Source organism: Euprymna scolopes, chromosome 32 (assembly GCF_053919585.1).
Source record: "Euprymna scolopes isolate OS-2025 chromosome 32, ASM5391958v1, whole genome shotgun sequence".
NCBI lineage: Eukaryota > Metazoa > Mollusca > Cephalopoda > Sepiida > Sepiolidae > Euprymna > Euprymna scolopes.
This window is the reverse complement of record NC_136513.1, coordinates 87,762,976-87,786,616: the sequence shown is the minus strand read 5'-3', so window position 1 is coordinate 87,786,616 and position 23,641 is coordinate 87,762,976. Positions and strand designations below refer to the sequence as shown.

Sequence of the window (23,641 nt, the reverse complement as noted above, 5' to 3'; positions counted from 1 at the left end):
ATGATAATCCTGGAAGGATTAAACACTGATATCTGTATGTATTATATATATACATATATATATATATATATATATATATATATATATATATATATATATATATATATACATACTAGCAGGGGTGCCCGGCGTTGCTCGGGTGTTTAGAGGTGTATGCTGTGCAAAAAAAGCAAAAAAAAGGTTAATTTTTTAAAACTTTGACCCCTATTATGACCCCTTAAAATTTATAGTTTCGGGCTCAAATCACTTTATTAAGTTAGATCCAGATTCAAGGAACCTATATCTAAAATTTCAAGTGTCTAGACACAAAATTGTCGGAGGAGTTTGGTAGAGTTCTTAAAGGTCAAATCGTTGAAATTTGACCCCTTAACAGCCAAATTTCTGGCTGACACGCGTCACATCGATTTTCCCAAATCTCAGTACCCGGTATTTCAAATTTCGAGTCTATAGACTAAAAATTGACAGATTATTGTGTAGGGAAATGTACACAGACAGACAGACAGACAGACAGACACGTTCACTTTTATAGATATATAGATAGATTTATATATATATATATATATATATATATATATATATATATATATTATGGAAGCTTAAAAACTTTTGTTTTGTTTTGTTTTTGAAAAGGGGAGGTATTTTCTCCCGAAATTAATCAAAGTTCCATATCACCAACGGACTTTATATACATCGGAGATACCAACAACTTGGTTACAAATTAATTATATAACGAGGTGAGAAATGATAGATGAATAAACAGTTAGACATTTCTCTACACAAACATACGCGTCTATTTTTTTTTGTTTGTTTTCTTTGCTTTACTCTTGTGAATCCGGTTTTTTCCGCATTGCTTTTGGCTTTTAAACTTCCATATTCCCTTACCAACAATGATTCAAGCAAACTACCATATACTCTTTTATATGTATATATATATATATACATAAATATACATATATATACATATATATACATACATACATATATATACATATATATACATACATATATATACATACATATATATACATATATATATACAAACATATATATACATATATATACATACATATATACATATATATACATACATATATATACATATATATACATACATATATATATACATATATATACATACATATATATATACATATATATACATACATATACATACATATATATATATATATATAAATACCCGTTGACATACACCTTTCACGATAAAGCTAGAACTCAGAATTAGGTCGAATCGAGCAATTGCATCGACCACAGACAACGCCAGACCCATCTACTGCATCTCATCAGTGACGTGCTCCAACATAGGCCCGAAACCAGGTCGTCGCACTCATGAAGTGTGCAATACTGACGACCGTTGTCGATGCAATTGCTCGATTCTATCTAATTCTGGGTTCTAGCTTTACTGTGAAAGGTGTATGTGAACGGGTATTTATATATCTATTTGTAATCTCCTCTTAATGTCTAATATATATATATATATATATATATATATATATATATATATATATATATATATGATTTCAGAGATCGATTGTAAATTGTCCATTTTCCCCACGTTAAAACAAAACGACCCTGGTGTTTAACTCTCTCCCGTGGGGAGGCATTGTAAATAGGAACCATCCTTGGTGTAAGGCTACTATTTCCTGTTAAATTCTATATCATTTGACTAGTGATTTAAGGGTTTTTCGTCAGATATTTTCACACACATATATATATATCTGCTGTTTTATTTATATAAGTAACAAATTGATACTTATTTGCAGAAGAGACTATTCCCACCAGATTGCAGCGACGGTGGGTGCGCATGTAGATGCCTCAGCAGCTCCGATTTATTTTTACAATTATTCTTTCAATTATGACGTACATGATTATGACGCTAGTATACTACCCCCACCCCACAAGCCCAAAACAAACGAAAAAAGAGGATGGATAACCGAAGTCGATCTGGAACTACCAGATCAGGCTGTCTGAAAATAATGTCTTTCTTTTTTTTTTTTTTTACATAGGCATCACCACATTATCAAGGCCAATAGGCCACTCAAGGATAAGGGTTAAAGAGTGTACATTAGAAATTGGACAATATAGTAATCATTAGTAATGAAAATTTGGTAAATTTGATAACTTATATGGAACGGCTCATCAAGAACTTATTTACGTTAGACTTGAAGACAACCATATTGTAGTCAGCCGGAAAGCAGGAAAACGGAAGACAATTCCACAGGCGTGCAGTTCTAAGAAAGAAGCTCTGTTCATGGAATCTACGTTTAGGTTTAGGCACAGATAAAGAGTGGGGGGAATTTTTGATAGTGTTTACAGCTAGACGAGTGTTTCTTGTGAAAGTTTGGCGAGGGGGGACCATAGATTGAAGCTCAGTCGAACACTTTCCATGAAAATAACGATACATCAGAGACAAACTCGCAACATCTCTTCTGTGAGATAGAGGTTGCAAGGAAGAGAACAGGACATCTCCTAAAATGCAAGAAATATACATTGAGGTTATTGTTTTTTCTCTTTTTATATACAGAAGTCAATCAGGCTCGGGAAAGTTAAAACAAGACAGCAACTTTCCTCTACATAAAAACCAAACCAAACATCATCGAATAAATAATAAATATTTAATAACTTGAAGCTTAAAACTTTTGCCACATTTATTGAATCCGCATTAGATAAATTGAAAATATATTGATATTCAGTAAAACAAAAACCCAAACCGAACTAAACCTAGGACTGGCAGTAGAAATGAAAGTATAGTTTCTGTTTCATATATGTATATATATATATATATATATATATATATATATATATATATATATATATATATATATATATAACTACTTCATTTATTCACATAAATTTAATATACGAAAGTATAGATTTATGCGTAAACTTTAAGTATTTACTTCAAAAGTGCTCAATACGTAGGTAGAGCTAGTTAGTAATTTATAAAATATATATGGCGATTAAGCTACACTGAATATTCTGCGTTTCATCCAACTATAGGATTCGTCAGGCTTATGCGCATAAGCCTGACGAATCCTATAGTTGGATGAAACGCAGAATATTCAGTGTAGCTTAATCGCCATATATATTTTATAAATTACTATATATATATATATATATATATATATATATATATATATATATATATATATATAGCACATATCCATTAATTATTACTGCTTCAGACAAACAGGTAAAAATCTCCATAAGTAATATAAGTAATAGTATAAATTTAGTTTCAGAGACTAAATATCTATTTATAATAGAAATAATAGTATAGATTACGTTTCAGACAAACAAAAAATCTTTATAAATAATAAAAATAATAGTAAAAATTTAGTTTCGTAAAGATACCAAGTCTCCATTAATAATAGAAAGAACAATATAGTTTCAGCTTCAGACGGATACCAAATCTCCATTAATAATAGAAATAACAATATAGGTTCAGCTTCAGACGGATACCAAATCTCCATTAATAATAGAAATAACAATATAGGTTCAGCTTCAAACGGATACCAAATCTCCATTAATAATAGAAATAACAATATAGGTTCAGCTTCAAACGGATACCAAATCTCCATTAATATTAGCAGTATTTTAGTGTCAGACGAATATAAAATCTCAATTAGTAATAGAACTAATAGTATAATTTAGTTACAGACATATACCAAATCTCCATTAGTAATAAAAGAAATAGTATGGTTTTAGTTTCAGCTAAATGCCAAATCTAGATAAGTAATGGCCATAATAGTATAGTTTTAGTTTCAAACAGAAACCAAACCTACCTGCCAAATTAATGGGTTTATAGGTAATAGGTTCAACTTAAGCAACACAATTATAGGTTCAACTTAAGCAACACAATTATAGGTTCAACTTAAGAAACACAATAATAGGTTCAACTTAAGAAACACAAATGCCAAAATAAATTGGTTCATAGGAAATGGGTTCAACTTAAGAAACACAATAATAGGTTCAACTTAAGAAACACAATAATAGGTTCAACTTAAGAAACACAATAATAGGTTCAACTGAAGAAACACAACTGCCAAAATTAATTGGTTCATAGGAAATGGGTTCAACTTAAGAAACACAATAAGAGGTTCAACTTAAGAAACACAATTATAGGTTCAACTTAAGCAACACAATAATAGGTTCAACTTAAGCAACACAATTATAGGTTCAACTTAAGCAACACAATTATAGGTTCAACTTAAGAAACACAATAATAGGTTCAACTTAAGCAACACAATAAAGAGGTTCAACTTAAGGAACACAATTATAGGTTCAACTTAAACAACACAATTATAGGTTCAACTTAAGAAACACAATAATAGGTTCAACTTAAGAAACACAAATGCCAAAATAAATTGGTTCATAGGAAATAGGTTCAACTTAAGAAACACAATAATAGGTTCAACTTAAGAAACATAAATGCCAAAATTAATTGGTTCATAGGAAATGGGTTCAACTTAAGAAACACAATAAGAGGTTCAACTTAAGAAACACAATAATAGGTTCAACTTAAGAAACACAATAATAGGTTCAACTGAAGAAACACAACTGCCAAAATTAATTGGTTCATAGGAAATGGGTTCAACTTAAGAAACACAATAAGAGGTTCAACTTAAGAAACACAATAATAGGTTCAACTTAAGAAACACAACTGCCAAAATTAATTGGTTCATAGGAAATGGGTTCAACTTAAGCAACACAACTGCCAAAATTAATTGGTTCATAGGAAATGGGTTCAACTTATGCAACACAATAATAGGTTCAACTTAAGAAACACAATAATAGGATCAACTTAAGGAACAGAAATGCCAAATGCCTATTATGAATAGAAGTAATAGGTTAGTTTCAGTTTCAGACATATACCAATAGGAATGCATTACAAAATATTTTTTTAGATCCTGTTATGGGCGACACAACGAATTATTCAACTTTTACTTTTAACCACTTTATCAAACCGATACGAATCAATCAATTTATTTACAACTAGCAGGGATGCCCGGCGTTGCCCAGTCGTAAGATACGCTTAAATATATTTTAATTCATGCAAGTATTATATTTCTTATTAAAGAGTCAATTCTCTGTTGAATTCTTTATTATATTGTACCTAATATATAGATTTTTTTTGATTACAAAAGTAAAAAACATGACATGGATTCCATCAGCTAGAAATACAAATGCCAAATTTTTATTATTAATAGTAATTGTTTAGTTTCAGCTTCAGATATATACTAATGAGAATTGATTACAAAATATTTTTCCATATCCTGTTATAAATCAGTGGGTCTAGCCGATAAATATGTTTTTATCTTTGCTGTAGGAGCACAAAAAGAGCCACAATGCTTTTCTCTGGCTTATAGCCAGATATTATATTGGCTAAATGACGGTTTGATGGAAACCCAACAAGTGAGACTATCCTGTCAAATATGACGGACGTTTCTTTTTTTTTTTAACGTGATCGTCAAACATCTATCGCTTACCAATATCACATTTACTTTTTATATTGGCTGATTCTATTGGCAAAATTATCTATATATAAAATTTCTCTATATGCGCTAAGACAATTTTATGTTCGTATGTCTATAATCACATTACACCATTTTATTAAATGGTCACATCGCATGAACATCATAGATTAAAAAAAAACGCAACTAAGAAAAGTGTTTGTTCGAAAACTTTATTAAACCGATGCAAGTCAATCAATTAATTCACAATTAGCAACCTTGCCTGGTAATAAAATACACGTAAATATGACGCGTTCGGCGGAAGAACGATGATAGCACTAAAAGCTAAAATTTTGAGATTTTTGTCGCAAAACGCGTAAAATATCAAGGAGAATCTAATCACAAAAAATTCAATATATTTTATGTGAAAATAAGTGTTTGCATATTTGATATTCGTCTGTTGAAATATGGATACTTAAGACAACAGATTTTTTTATAACAATGCGCTAATATTGTATATTAGTTCTCGCACGAAAGAGCAGGACACAAAATGTTTTAAATAATAATAATAATAGAATAACAACAACAAAGACTTTCGCTGGCGAGGACTACTATTGACCACAGTCCTTTCGAAATTTTCATCTTTATTTTTCTCGTTATGCACTGAATATTTGTTAATGAAACCTATATGAAATATGTTCCTTAGTAAATTTTAAAGATTTTCTATTCTGAAAGAAACAAAGAGAGGCTTGCAAAAATGAGTTGGGGTGTGAGGAGAAATACAAACTGAAATAGAGAGAAGGATAGTTTTAATATATAATCTTAAAAAGATAAGATACAAGTTAGTAAAGCATTTCATTCAAGGCATGAAAATTGTTAAACAAAATGTTTTTACTATAGGCTTTAAAAATAAAGGTACAAGATTCAATTTGAAATTTATTTATCTTCAAAGTGCACTTTTATAAACATTACAAAGTAAGGTATAAAAATTTAATTTAAATTGAATCAAAAAATTACTTTGGATTTATTTTATGTAATGTACATTTTGTTGCACTTTTTAAAAAAATCATTGAAAATTTTATATCTATATCATTAATTGCTAGACGAAAGATAATGTTTTTAAATTGCAACAAAATGTACATTACATAAAATAAATCCAAGGTAATTTTTTGATTCAATTTAAATTAAATTTTTATACCTTACTTTGTAAAATTTATAAAAGTGCACTTTGAAGATAAATAAATTTCAAATTGAATCTTGTACCTTTACTTTTAAAGCCTATAGTAAAAACATTTTGTTTAACAATTTTCATGCCTTGGATAAAATGCTTTTCTAACTTGTATATATATATAATCATATTACACTATTTTGTTAAATAATCGAATTGCATAAATTGCTACAAAATACGTTTACAAAAAAGTGCTTGTTTGGAAACATAAGGAAAATCCAAAAAATTGAAAAAAAAAAATTCAAATAAAAACAATGTTATCTACTTAATTATCGTGTCGAAATTAGTGACATATTACTACAATGATTACATAAAATTTTGACTGTCATCATCTATTGATCGGCATTATTATTTTGAACTCTTCTGACTCCATGCAACTACCTGCCCTGCTATCACACACACACACACACACACACACACACACACACACACACACACACACACACACACACACACACACACAACACACACACACACACACACACACACACACACACACACACACACACACACATATATATATAAATCAGCTGATGTTTTATATACTATTTAATTGGAATTCTTGAGATAAGTATTATTTAATTATTTTTATTACTAATAATATATGTACCATTCGGTACAGATCTGACCATGGAAGATCAGATAATAAATAAACGTGGATAAATAGGACCAAAAAAATCCAACTTCGGGGCCCGTGGCCTAGTGGATAGAGACGTTGAATATGTACGGTTCCAGGTGAGAATTGCCTGAATCCTGCCCAAAGCCGGCCAGAGGCTTACTTGACCAAAACGTTGTGAGACGACAGCAACTATGGAAGGCAGTAATTGCAAAGGATGCAGTTAGGAGATTCAGGGTTCCTATCCTGTTGAAGACCAGAGGAATAGTTGGCAGAAACGTCTTGATGTGTAAACCTTGCTATTTATTTTGAACGCGATTTTCATTAACAATTACAGTTTTTACTTCACTGTTTTCCGGAGTTTTTGGATATGTTAATAATTTCGACAATACTACGGTTTACGCACACACACACACACACACACACACACACACACACACACACACACACACACACACACACACACATATATATACCACACAATCTGGATCTACAATTTTCATATCCTTTTCTTCAAATCCTCTTGCTACAGGATTTCTGACTAATTAATTATTTTGACTCTGACTTTCCATGCCTCGCTTACAAATAGGGTACACACTTTTATAAATATTTGCTAATATTTTCTCTCCTCTGATGAGATGGTAGACATCGAAACCCTATAGGTTAAAGAGATTAATTTTCAAAAGTATTCTTTGTCTTGCTTAGAATAATAAAAATCTTTGATATGAAACTCAACCACTTCATTTCAATAAAGGTTTTTTGAAATTCATTGAATCACAATTTAATATATATATATATATATATATATATATATATATATATATATATATATATATATATATATACACACACACACACATATATATATACATATATATATATATATAATTATTTTTTTTACTATAATAATTATATATATAAAATTTTCTTTTCCTTGTAAATATTTGTGAATTATTCCATGGATTTCGGCCTTTTGGATTATTTTGCACCATCTTCCAATTACGTGATTTCCTTGGATTTTACTCAATTAACTTTCTTGGAGTTATATTATTGGATTATATCGTCATTGGATTATTTACCTTTCACAAGACCATCAATTCACGTGTAATCACCTTTTTCTTCACCATATTCCCTCTGCTCTACTTTTTGTTATCAAGTAAGATCTTTGACTTACTTGTTGTTTCATCAAATACTTTTGTATGCAAAATCCGATCCCGCATTTTGCTAATTCCTACCCTCTGACGAGAAGGAAAGTATTTCTGCGAAACTCCGCGGATTAAGGACTACCCACGTATCAAGTGTTTCCTTTTCAGATGAAATATGTTTTTAACTCTTTTTCAAAGTGTTTTTAACATGTTTTAGTAACTATTTGCTCGTATATATATATATATATATATATATATATATATATATATATATATATATATATATATGTATACTATTTACCTGATATGCCTTCATATCCCCACCAATCAGACCAATCTGACTGAAAGTGTAAAACTGAAAAAGAAAAACATATATTAATAATAATAATATAATATAATAATAATAATAATGATAATAATAATAATATAATAATATCAACAATAATAATAATAATAATTAATAATAATAATTAATAATAATAATGATTAATACTAATAATAATTTATAATAATAATAATTAATAATAATAATAATAATTAATAATAATAGCACTAATAATAGTAATAATAATAATTTATAATAATAATAATTATTAATAATAATAATAATTAATAATAATAATAATAATTAATAATAATAATAATAAATAATAATAATAATAAATAATAATAATAATTAATAATAATAATTAATAATAATAATAAATAATAATATTAATTAATAATAATAATAATTAATAATAATTCTTTATAATAATTTATAATAATTAATAATAATATTAATAATTAATAATAGCAATAATAATAATAATTAATAATAATAATAATTTATAATAATAATAATAATAATTTATAATAATAATAATGAGTTACATTAATTATAATATTATTATTATTAATGATAATAATTAATAATAATAATAATTAATAATAATAATAAAAATTAATAATAATAATTAATAATAATAATTTATAATAATAATAAAAATTATTAATAATAATATCAATAATAATAGTAATAATGATAATAATAATAATAAAAATTAACAATGATAATAATAATAATTAATAATAATAATTTATAATAATAATAGTAATTAATAATAATTAATAATAATATCAATAATAATAACAATAATAATAAAAATTAATAATAATAATAATTTATAATAATAATAATAATAATCATTAATAATAATAATAATAATAAAAAATAATAATTATAATTAATAATAATAATTTATAATAATAATAATATCAATAATAATAGTAGTAATAATAATAATAATAATTTATAATAATAATAATAATAATAATAATAATAATGATAATAATAATAATAATAATGATAATAATAATAATAATAATAATAATGATAATAATAATAATAATAATAATTATAATAATAATAATAATAATGATAATAATAATAATAATAATGATAATAATAATAATAATAATAATAATAATAATGATAATAATAATAATAATAATAATGATAATAATAATAATAATAATAATAATAATAATAATAATAATAATAATAATAATAATAATAATAATGATAGGTAGAGATGCAAAACGACATATAAACCCTGTCAATCGCATTACTGCAGGTCAATATTTTTTAATTCTGAAATTGCTATGAAACGCAAAGAAGTGAAATTTGTTACACTGGAAGAGCATAGCAAGGTGTTCTATTTCCCTGATTTTTCTGGAATTTGAACAAATATTTTGAAAATTATGCTTATTTTTCTATTTTCTGATAATTTTAAGTGTGTATCACTTTATTGCAGGTCTCCCAAAATGCATAGAAAGTGTCCATTGACAGCTAACGTGTTCTTGCAGGCATAGTAAAAGGTTTATCTCTCGTAGATCTAGCCAAGGAGCGTGGAAGAAATCGAAAAACATTATCTTCATTCGTTGAAAATCCAAACATCAAACCAAGGAAGGACAAAAACACAATAAAGTCAATTTCTGCTCGTGATGTTAGAAAAATTCGCAGTCAACTTATCCTAGCATCCAAGCAGCAACTGTGCTGCTATATTTGCGAAGGCTGGAATACCTTCCTTGTCCAAAAAGACATGCTGCAATGTCTTAAACGAAATTACAAGACGCATTAAGCACTTAAACCCAACTATTAAGGAAAAACGTTTGGCTTGGTCTCAGAAATACATAAAAATCAGCTTTGAAAATGTTTTTTTCGCCGATAAGGCCAGCGCAACCCTTGATAGACAGGATGGGTGGGCCAAAGTTTGGAGTCCTTTTGGATTCCCTACCCTCATCAATTCCATCGTCAACAGGGAGGTGGAGGTGTTCTCTTTTAGGCTAGAATAATCTGCAATGAACTAATTGGACCATTTCGAGTGACAGAAGGTGTCAAACTGACAAACCAGTCTTATATTTTATGTTTAAATAAGCATTTGTCACCATGGCTTGATGATCTTCCATTGGCGCGTTACTGCAAAATTATTTTACGACAATGCGCAATCCAACTCAGCCAAGACTACGGCATCCTACCTTAAGTCGTTAGGCATTAGTAGAGGAAATTTGATGACATGACCACCAGTTTCTCCATATATAAACCCAATTGAGCAGCGTGTGTCAGTAATAAAGATGAACGTTTATGAAGGAGGTGTTCAATTTTCGTCGATGGATGAACTTTGGAGGAACATTTTGAAAGTTTCCTACAGCATCACACCATCTAAAATTAATTATTTTTTAATTATGCACAAATGTACTTAGTCCAACCCTAACCCAAACCTAAACTCAATTCTAAAATAATGGTTTTAAATCATGCACAAATTTTTGTCTAACCCTTACCCTAATCCTAAGAAATGTTTTTAATCACAAATTTAACTAATCCAACCTTAACCCTAAACCAAAAAATAGTTTTTAATCACTCACAAATTGACTTAGTCTAACCCTCAGACTAAACCCTAAACCTAACCCTAAAAAATGTTTTTAATCATGCACAAATTTAACTAATCCAACCCTAACCCTAAACCTAACCCTAAAATATAGTTTTAATCATGCAAAAATTTATTTAGTCGAACTCTAATCCTAAACCTAATCCTAAAAGAATAATTTTTAATCGTGCACAACATTTTTCCCAGCCCCAACCCAAAACCCTAATCTTTAACTAATTCAACATTAACCCTAAAACTAACCCTAAAAAATAGTTTTAATTTCGTACAAATTTACTTATTCCAACTCTAACCCTAAACCCTAAACCTAACTCTGAAAAGAAAAAAATGAGTTTTTAATCACGCACAAATGTAACTAGTCCAACCCTAAATCTAAAAAAATATTTTTCTATTTATTTGAAAAAAAAAACAAAAAATGAAATTTACGACGGGTTGTTGTTTTATTTTATTGTTTTTTTTTTCATTTTTGTCATTGTAATTGGTATCCGATAAATGTTGTTATTTATTTCCTAGCGTTTTAAAATTTAAACGATGCTTAGCATATTCCGGCGGTTTACGTCAGCTGCCAGGCGATTCCTATCCAACGGAAACCCGATGCATTAAATACAAATGTACTACATTATTTCCACCATTTTCTTGGAGTCCATGTATTAAATTCACTGCTATTTCTGATTTTCGTAAAATTCACCCTCTCTAGCGTTCTTAACACTCTCTCACATCCGAAGCTATTCTCTCTCTCTCTCTAAAAATAGCTACTATCAAACCATGTATGGAGTACTGTTCTCATATTTGCGCTGGTGAATTTGTGTCCCGTTTGAAGGTTCTTGGTAAATTGTATAAACGTATCCGTGATTTGATTGGCCCCACACTTTCTTCTTCTCTGCAATCTCACTCTCGCAGACGCGATGTTGCTAGTCTCAGTTTTTTCTATAAATACTATAATCTCATGTGTTCTCTCAGAATTGTCTTATCTATTCCGTGTTTCGTTTGTTCCAGCTCGTTTGACTCGTTTGGTCTAGAGGTCTCCATCAATTCATAATTTTTATACCTCATTATATTAAGTTGACAAGAAGGTTTTTGCAGAATTGTTTTATTTGAAATCACAATGATGTATTTTCAAATAAGTTTTTCTTATAACACCTTTACTTTATATATAATTTTAAAGAGCGTTTTTCGCTCTATCTAACCGTTTGAATTACAATCGTTTTAAAACAATATTTTTTTTCAAAACGTTTAATACAAGATGGAAAAAAAGCAAATTCTTACAATTTTCTTATTTCAATTAAGCTAGGCCGAGAAGCTGTAGAAACAGGTTGCAATACCAACAAAGCTTTTGGTCCCAAAACCACTAATGAACGCACAACAGAATGGTGGTTTAAGAAATTTACTGTCGGCGACGAGAGTCTTAAAGATGGTGAGCGTAGTGGTCTAGCCTCAGATGTTGACAACGATCATTTAAGAGCCGAAGTCGAAACCAATCCACGCACAACTGTTCGAGAAGTTGCTTCTGAATTGGATGTACTGTATACGACGATTCCAACCAACTGAGAGAGATTGAAATGTAAAAAAAACTTGACAAATGGATGCCTTACGAATTGAACGACAATTAAAAGAAACGCCATTATGAAGTATCATCTCCCCTTCTTTTACGCAAATGGAACGACCCGTTTCTCGACCGAGGTTGTGACTTGTGATGAAAAGTGGGTTCGCTACAACAACTTCCCAAAGCAAGAGTTGCACTAAAAGAAGGTTATGTTGTCTGTGACCAGTTTAATCCATTACAGTTTTTATTTAATGCAGGCGAAACCATCACAGCTGTGAAGTACTGTCAACAAATGCATGAAATGCATCCAAAATTTTTACCACATCACCCAGAAAAGAACCCAATTTTCTTCAATGATAATGCCAGACCGCAGGTTAATAATCCGACCCTACAGAAGTTGAACGAATTGGGCTACGAAACTCTGCCTAATACGCTCCAGACCTTTCACCTAGCGACTACCACTTTTTCAAGCATCCCGACAACGTTCTGTGCGAGAAATGCTTAAAAAAACTAAGCGACATCAAAAACGCCTCCAGCGACTTGATCGCTACCAGAACGCACGGTTTTTACATTATTGCCATAAATACATTGCTTTGCGTTGGCAAATGTTTGTTCATTCTGAGGGTGCTTATTTCGATCAATAACTTTTTAATTGAGAAGAGATATGCCCATCTGAGTTTAAAAGTAAAAAACACACACCAGAAACTTTCTTGTCAACCAGATAATACCGCTTCCTATTCCAGTAGCTTCTTTTCAAAAACTGCAAGGTTGTGAAACTCTCTTCCTGCTCCCTGTTTTCTTTTTACTTACAGTTTTGATCTTTTCAAGACTAAGGTCAATCGGCATTTCCTGTCTTTGCAATAATTAGCTTTCGTTCTTGTTAGCTGCTTACATCAAGTGGCTTCATGTCTTGTCTCGAGTAATTTATATATATAAATAAATATATATATATATATATATATATATATATATTTGCGTATATGTGAAAATTTGAAATTATCAAATTATGATATATTCTTGATTAAGTGTAAATCGGAAAAATCAGAATCGGAAAAATCGGAAACGATTCTTTTATTCATTAGTACTTATATATATATATATATATATATATATATATATATATATATATATATATATATATATATATATATACTTCAGAATAAAGAAATACAATAGATCTACTGGTATGGAAATCCAGTGATTATTGGTTTTTACAAAATTTTATTGGCTGTAATATTTTATAAAGCCAATCCCAGCTAAAAAAATTGCTCAATATACCAGATAGAGCAAATAAATCAAAATTTAGTAATTTAAATTTTATGACGTGAAATGGTTAAATTTCAAATTTTGAAATTTTTATTACATGCAAGACAACGAATACATTTCAATTAGTCTCTCTCTCTCTGTCTCTCTCTCTTTCTCTCTCTCTCGCTCTCTCTCTCTCTCTCTCTCTGTATATATATATATATATATATATATATATATATATATATATATTTAGTAATTTAAATTTTATGACGTGAAATGGTTAAATTTCAAATTTTGAAATTTTTATTACATGCAAGACAAAGAATGCATTTCAATTAGTCTCTATCTCTGTATGTATGTCTGTCTGTCTGTCTGTCTGTCTGTCTCTCTCTCTCTCTCTATATATATATATATATATAATCCCATAAATTTGTTTTTTCTTTGTGTATTGCTATTTACGTTAAAAACCTTTTCTCTATTTATTTCTATATTGCGTCTCCACTGAGCAAATTAGGCATAAAGCCGTGATTTAATGTGGAGAGTGAGGGGAGGGGAGGTCAGTTCCCCCGAGAGGAAACTGGATAGTGACAATTGGTATGAAGGATTTCCCTATATTGACCAAAACTGATTGCTCAAGAGCAATGCCCCCCCCCACATAACTTTGATTGCAGTATCTGCTGGAACAGATGGTATTTATTTGCTCCCCCACCGAGCAAATTATGCACAAGGCCAATTTTTAATATGAGGAGTGAAGGGAGGGGGAAGGGAAAAAGGGGACCAGCTCCCGAAAGGTGGGAAATGGGAGCTGGTTAAAGATCAGGTATGTGGAGGTGCCTCCACATCTGGTCTTTGCTTGCAGTATCTGCCGGAACAGATACTACACTTTGATCTTGTCCAAAAGGCCAAGTAGCTTGTATCTGCTGGAACAGATACTACACGTTGATAACAGAAAAAAAAATCTTGGCCCAAACATTCATTTTAATTAATTCCCTATTAGTATTTTCGGTTTTCTTATGAGATGATCATCTTTAGTTAGCTATTACGTGTAATTATATTCATGCAGATATTCTACATGATTTATACTTGCGTAATTTTTGCGTAAAAAGGTTATAGTAAACACAACCCTCTTTCTATATATATTTATGTATGTGAATATTTGTTTAAAAATTTTGCCTACTAAACTTCTCCGTCAGTTGTTGGTCTACAAATATGAAAATAAATATATAGGGTATATGAACCTATGCGAAACTTTACGTTTGGCTTTTAGTTAGGGAAAATCTGTGCAAACGTGTGAAAATTTAAAAAAAAAAATGGAAGTTGCCAGGCGAAGGTCGAACGACGGCATTACGAATATGTATGCGTAATGTAATAGCTATTGGGTCAGGGTTTAATTTCTATCCTTGCAGCAAACATGTCTCTATAGCTCAGGCGTTAACGTCAAAAGAGAAAGTAAATCGTAAACTAAACGTTTTAATTTCGATTCTCGGTTGTAGCGCACAAGCCATTTTTTTTTTAAAAACTTTTAAATCATCACTATATATTGGGTACAATATAATAATAAACACAAAATAGGGATTAATCAAAATATCATGCTCTCCTTTCGATTGTCTAGGCTTAATTAAAACTTACATCACTTTCATTTTGGCGGTGATCGTAACAGCAAAGACGGCAGATTTTTTCCTATTCTTTTCCTCCTTTGTGGTACGGGTTCGAGCCTGCCTTCCTACTACTATTTTTTTTTGCTCAACACACACCTTCAAACACCCGTGAAACGCCGGACTGAAATGCTAGTATATCTATAAAAGTGAAAGTGTCCGTCTGTCTGTCTTTGTGTCCGTGTGTCTGTGTACATTTCCCTACGCAATAACTCTGTAATTTTAAATCTACAGACTCGAAATTTGATATACAGGGTACTGAGATTTGGAAAAATGTTTGTCATCCGTTTTCGGCCAGAAATTTGACTGTTAAGGAGTCAAAATTCAACGATTTGACCTTTGAGAACTCTACCAAACTCATCCGCAAATTTTGTGTCTAAACACTTAAAATTTTAGATATAGGATCTAACTTAATAACTTGATTTGAGTCCAAAACAAGGGATCAAAATAGGGGACAAAGTTCTAAAAAATTGACCTCTGCGGTCTCTACCAAATTACTCAGACAATTTCTGGTCTAAACATTGCAAATTTTACATAAAGCGTATTCAGAGATAGGGCAAGCTTTTTGATAGGTTTGGGTCGAAAATTTGAGCAACCAATATATAAATGTATGTATGTATGTTTGCATGTCTGCCTAAAAATGTTGACAGAGGCGACAGATTTTACCAAGATCAGTATCGTTTGTAAGCTCGATCTTTCAGACGACAAATATGGAAAAATTGGGTAAAAACATTCATTACTTCACCCTCAACTGGGCACTTTTCTACAGGGAGGGGTCGCTTTTTTCACCGATATTGTCGAAAGTCATCCCCTCTTTTCGATTATCTAGCCTTAATTTAAACCTACGTCACTTCCGGTTTGACGGTGGTCGTAACAGCAAAGACGTCACGTTTTTCCCCCATTTATTTCCTCCTTCGCGGTACGGGTTCGAGCCTGCCTTCCTACTACCACTTTTTTTTTAGCTCAACGTACACACCAAACACCCGGACAATGCCAGCCTGAAATGCTAGTATATCTATAAAAGTTAAGTTGTGTGTGTGTGTGTGTGTGTATGTGTGTATCTGTGAACATTTCATACACAATAACTCTGTAAATTTTTATTCTACACTCTCGAAATTTGATATACAGGGTACGGAGATTTGGGAAAATCTATGTAATCCATTTTTGGCCAGAAATTTGATGATTAAGGGGTAATAGCTCAACGATTTGACCTTTGAAAACTATACTAAACTCCTCCGCAAATGTTGGGTATAAACAATTTTAGATATAAGTTTCTTGCACATTGATCTAATTTAATAACTTGATTTGAGCCCCAAACAATAAATGTTCAGGAGGTCAAAATACGGGTCAAGAGGCGACGAATTTTCACAAGATCAGTATACCTTTGAAGCTCGACACTTCAAAGGACAAATACCAAAAAAATTGGCTATAAGCATTAATTTCTTCACTCTCAACTGGGTACTTTTCTACAGGAAGGGGGTCGCTTTTTTCACCAATATTTTCGAAATCCCCTCTTTCGGATTGTCTAGCCTTAATTTAAACCTACGCCACTTCCGGGTTGGCGGTGGTCGTAACAGCAAAAACGTCACGTTTTTTCCTGTTCTTTTCCCCCTTCGCGGTACGGGTTCGAGCCTGCCTTTCTACTACAACTTTTTTTTTTGCTCAACACAAACCTCCAAACACCCGGGCAACGCTGGGCACCTATGCTAGTGGGTGTATAGTTGTTTATTAGGCATGTCACTGTCATTCGTACAGTGAGAATGACAACGAGAACTAAACCAATTAAAAATTTGGTATATGTTCTAGAAGGCGGTAAATGACAAAAGCTCGTTTCGGTATTGCAGTTAAAAACTGAAATATAGGAGACATTTTTTTTTTGTACCATATTCCTTTCACTGCGTTCTGCGCATTCAGTTTTGATTTGTCAACCCTATTTTCTGACCCAATGAACCTGACGTACAAGCTGAGCCAAGCAAGGATTCGGAAAATGTAAGTTTCGTATTTTAAGTGAATGTGAAGTGAACAAGAATAATTAATTCCTCAATCGATCTGATATATATATATATATATGTATATATGTATATATATGTATATATATATATATATATATGTATGTATACATATATATATATGTATATATGTATATATATATATATATATATATATATATATATCGGCCTTTATTCATATATATATACATCGACCTTTACACCCCGCCCTTTTCCATTCATTCCTATATCTAAACACAAAGCAAAATCCGCACCCCTATTGGATTTTATTTGCATACAACCAACTTATATTCTTCACTACATTTGAAGGAACATCCTGTTATCTCCCTGTAACGAGGAAGACCTGATATTTTCATTGCAAACTTTGCTTTCGAGTAAGTTATATCGTCTAAAGAGCTCTCTTGTTACTCGTAACTAGCTGCCAGAAACATGCTCATGAATGTGTAACAACATATTACTGCTTATATAAGAACCAATAAAGAGTATATATATATATATATATATATACATGCATATATATTTAATAGATAGTAAATAAAATGTATATATATGTATATATATATATATAAATAAGGAGTATATATATATATATAACTACTTAATTTACTCACATAAAATTAATATACGAAAGTATTGATTTATGCGTAAACTTTAAGTATTTACCTCAAAAGTGCTCAATACGTAGGTAGAGCTAGTTAGTAAGTTATAAAATGTATATGGCGATTAAGCTACACTGAATATTCAGCGTTTCATCCACTCTAGGATTCTTCAGGCGTATGCGCGAATTCTGTAGTTGTTTGTCGTTTTTATATGCGCATCTTCTATTTAGTTAGCCAATCAGCTTTCTAGTATCCACCGCGCCCTTCCTATCAGCAAATTCAAAAAAAAAAAAAAAAAAAAAAAACACAGTATGAAAACAAAACTAGCGAATAAATACTGGGAACTCAAGGAAAGCGGACATTCGCCGGTAGTCGAATGGAAAATAATAAGACAAGCTACCACGTGTAGGGACCTAGACGACCCATGTAGATTATGCCTTCATGAAAAATTTGCTATCCTGTACTTTAAAGAACCCCAACATCTATTAAACTGTAGAAGATAAATCGCGAACAACTGTGTTCACAAGATAAAATTTACTCTAGGATAGCGATACAAAATAGTTTTAAAACTAACAAAAAATATAGAAAATAAACAAATAAATAAATTAAATAAACATGAATATACATAAACGATCGCACACATATATGTATGTATATATATACAGGGGTGCAGAACACTATGAAGCAGCCAAAATAGACAGAGAGAAGCTTAAGAGAGCATGTAGGAAATGCCAAACCTTGCCGCCCAACCATGGAGATCTCTGGATCTGTAAGGTGTGTGATCGGGCTCTGTTGTCGAAGGCAGGTTTTGTTAATCACATGAAAGCCCACGATAATACAGGTTCCGTGCTGTTAGTCTCATACAAGTCAGTGAGCGTTTTCAGTGTCATGTCTGCTTGAGGGTGTGCAAGTCGCTGGCAGGGCTAAAAAGTCATATTCGGGCACATGGACTTTTAGTGACTGAGGGAGTGGCTCTCGTCTGACAAGACGTTGCAATCATCATATATGTGCATATATGTATGTACACATATATACATATATATATTTATATATAAACTAACATTAAAACACTAACCTAGATTTAAAACAGATAAAGAAACTATATATCCAAGCTAAATAGAGCACACACAAATGAACAGGTCAACCAGAAGTTAAATAGGCATTTGTCCGATAAATGCATACCCATTGGCTGATAGGAAGGGCGCGGTGGATATTAGAAAGCTAATTGGCTAACTAAAATCTCAATAGAAGATGCGTATATGAAAACGACAAACAACAACAGAATTCGCGCATAAGCCTGAAGAGTCCTAGAGTGGATGAAACGCAGAACATTCAGTGTAGCTTAATCGCCGTATACATTTTATAAATTACTATATATATATATATATATATATATATATATATATATATATATATATATATATATATATATATACATTTATATATATACATATATATACATTTATATATATACATCTATATATATATATATATATATATATATATATATATATATATATATATTAGGCACCGCCAAAACTGGGGGGGGGGGCAGGTCAGTACTTTTTGACGGACCGTCTTTTTAAAAATCTACCAAAAATCAGGTAATTATCCGATTAATACGAAATTTTCAGCGATTATTAGGAGAAGAATGAACTTTATAAGAGTGTACTTATTTTTCATAAACGATATTTATATATATATATTTTTTTGCTTACAAAACCCCCCTTGTTTTGAAGTGGGAACAAATATGCTTAAAATAATCATCTGAAACTGAACAAAACATATTGTGTTGTTGTAAGGGACAGAATTATAGATTAAAAAAAAAAATTGTTTGCATACCTTATTTTGACGTCTGAATATCAGAACTTCGATTGTGTTTAATTATCCCGCTTTTGAGTTTTGAAGTGTGAAATTCGGTGAATATGTTAAGTAAAATAATTAATTTAAGTTAAGCAAAACAAAAAAATTTTTTTTTAATATTTATACGAAAAAAGCCATTTTAAAATTTTTGATAAATAGATTAACAATTTTTTTTTAGCAAGCCGAATAATGCATGACCATTATTAAACAGGGCATGCTTTGAATAATCGATACAAAAAAAAAAAATTCGATAAATATTGTGCCCTTTGTGTTAAAATTAGCATCATTTTTTTCGATCTCGTTTGAAAACGTTTGCCGCCTTTCGACTACGGTGGACCAAACGCGCTGAAATAATTTTTTTTATTCTGCTTTAAATTGCCCCCCCCATTTTGGGGAGCCTGGCCCCCACACACATACACATTAAAAACCAAACTCATACAAATGGTCACCCATCTGGTACTGGCTAGCCTCAGCTTAATAATACATTGAAATTTTCGTCACTGAAAAATAAGTTTTTTTGGCCTGTTTGGTCTTTCATAGTTTTCTTCTTATCAAAAGAAAACGTAAACAGAGTCGATCTGAACTCTACGTCGACGCGAAATATCTGGTTACCTATATGAATAAGTGGAATTATTTGAAATTCAGGTACTTATATTATAATATTTTTGCATATTCTCTTAGAAAATCATCCTAAATCTTAGTTAGACAATAAATAAATAAATTAATTATTTCAAAAACCCTTTTTTTTAATATTTAAGTACGTGTTTTGTGCAAGACAAAAAATGTCAATTGTTAACTTTTTGGGAAAATTTAACATTTAAAATTTAATTAAAAATAGAAAAAGTTTTACATTATTCTGTTTTCTATATGATAAAATTCAGCGTTTTATCTTTCTGGAAAAAAAAAGTTACTCAGAAATAATGGATTTTAATAAATGTAATTTAGTTTTAAAAAACAACAACAACTTGATTTTGCGGCCATTTTTGGCGGTGCCTAGTATATATATATGTATATATGTATATATATGTATATATGTATATATATCTATATATATATATATATATATGTATATATCTACACTATTTGTTCATAAGCATGTTTCGGTCAGCTAGTTACCAGTAACAAGATACCTCCTAAGGCGATACATCTTATAAAAAGCAAAGTAAGGTCGTGTTAAAGATGAAAGCATTTCTATAGTAGAAGTGTTGAGGCAATAACACAACACATACAGATAATCTTCATCTTGTCAAGTATTTCTATTAAGAGTAAACGTCATTAAAAATTTGAGGAAGACATCATATGCGATATCACATACATGTATATACGAACGTGACTAATGTAATAGGGAAGTAATTAGGAATACATTTTGAAAAAGGTTATCTCGTTGAATATTTCTAGCATTAAAATGTTTGAGGGAGATTTGATATGGGATATAATATATACGTATAGGCCAAATGCTAAAATTTCAGTGGATGAATTGAGACTCCGGTATTGAGCACTCTTGTATACACACGTTAAACTTCATTGACTACTTCACCGCTGGAAAAAATAGCCTCAGATTATATATAGCTATAATATAAAGCTAAATGTGTGTGTGTGTGTGTGTGTGTGTGTGTGTGTGTGTGTGTGTGTGTGTGGGTGGGTGTATCTGGTCACGAATAGGCTCCTATATTGTTAACTATTAAAAAAAATGATTACATATAATGATAGACGATGTATCGAGACACAGGAATGGGTATGTTTGATCTGGCAGAACGGCAGTTCATTAAAATTGTGTGGTCTGCGTTCGCGCCTGGTCCACAAAGTATGTAAATAAAAAATTTAAAAATGAAAAAAAAAAACGTTTACAAGTGTTTTGATATAGATGTACATAAGAATACTTTGATAAGTATGTTTTAATTTAAATAGGGATGGTATAATCAAAGCGTGGGGTCTGCGTTCCCGCCTGGCCTTCATAGAATGGAAATAGGCACAAACTTTAATAAAGACTTTTCATATCAATCTGCGTAAGTATACTTTGATAATTATGTTTCAGTTTGAAGAAATATGGTATAATAAAATTATGGGATGTTCTTTCGCGCCTGACCTCCATAGAATGGAAACATGTCACAAAGTTTAACAATGTTTTTTAATATAGATCCACAGAATATTGTGATAAGTGTTTCAGTGTGAACAGGTATGGTATAATAAATTATGGGGTTTATCTATTTTATTTTTATTTTCACCATATTTTGCTTTGGTTTTGATACCCCCAAAATCGAATCTATCTCTTTACAACCCTTCCTTTTCATAACCTATCATACTTTCATAAATCAGAGTACATTTTTTGTAGGCTGTTTTTGAACCCAGTCAACGACGGGTACTTTTGCTAGTATATATATATATATATATATATATATATATATATATATATATATATATATATAAACTATATATGGCGATTAAGCTACACTGAAAATTCCGCGTTTCATCCACTCTAGACATATATATTTTATAATTTACTAAATAGCTCTAACTACGTATTGAGCATTTTTGAAGTAAATACTTAAAATTTACGCATAAATTTACGTATAAATTTATATTTTCGTATATTATTTTATGTGAGTAAATGAAGTAGTTATATATATGTATATATATATATATATATATATATGTATATATGATTTCTAAAATTCAAAATGGCGCAATGTAAACATATTATCAGGTATTTAAAGCTTCTCATCCAATTTTCGGATGTTACTCATGTCAAAACGCAATTTATTTTCTGTTTGACGGATTGATTATTGATATTTCTTCTGATGAGTTAAGGGCAAGATGGATTCATGGATTTATATAATAATTACGTGATTGATTTTGCGCTACGAAACAGATACTGTCAAAAATTGTAAATATCAACTGAATTAAAGGAATAAATTATAAGATAGTCAACATCATGAACTTTGGAATATAGTCTTTTCTCATTTATTCACTATCTTGCTCTGTAATTACATTGAGCTCCTTAAATAAGGATTTGTATATATTATAAGAAAATATGTATATATATATATATGTATATATATATATATATATATATATATATATATATATATATATATAATGAGATTGGGCTCATCAGTTAGACATATCTGCACACAGGATTTGAAACCGAACCTCTTGCATGCCAGGCGAGCACTCTAACAACTGAGCAAACACGCCACACACACAAGAATGTCTGTTAACTTACGCAGATCAAGCAACCCGCGGCACAGATCCGACAGTGAAAAGAACCTACCTCATATCCTGAGCGCGGATATGTCTAACTGATAAGCCCAAATGAGAGCGAAACTCGAGTCTTGGA

General features: G+C 30.5%; 1 protein-coding gene across 2 annotated transcripts in view; it reads right to left on the bottom strand.

The window, feature by feature from the left end:
• LOC145256466 (carbonic anhydrase-related protein 10-like) overlaps positions 1-23,641 on the bottom strand; it is a 696,397-nt gene that overhangs the window by 197,778 nt on the left and 474,978 nt on the right. For both annotated transcript variants that reach the window (XM_080115400.1, XM_080115401.1), the window contains exon 2: positions 8,762-8,815. In XM_080115400.1, coding sequence (XP_079971526.1) covers positions 8,762-8,815 — 54 coding nt within the window. The remainder of the gene's footprint in view (positions 1-8,761; positions 8,816-23,641) is intronic.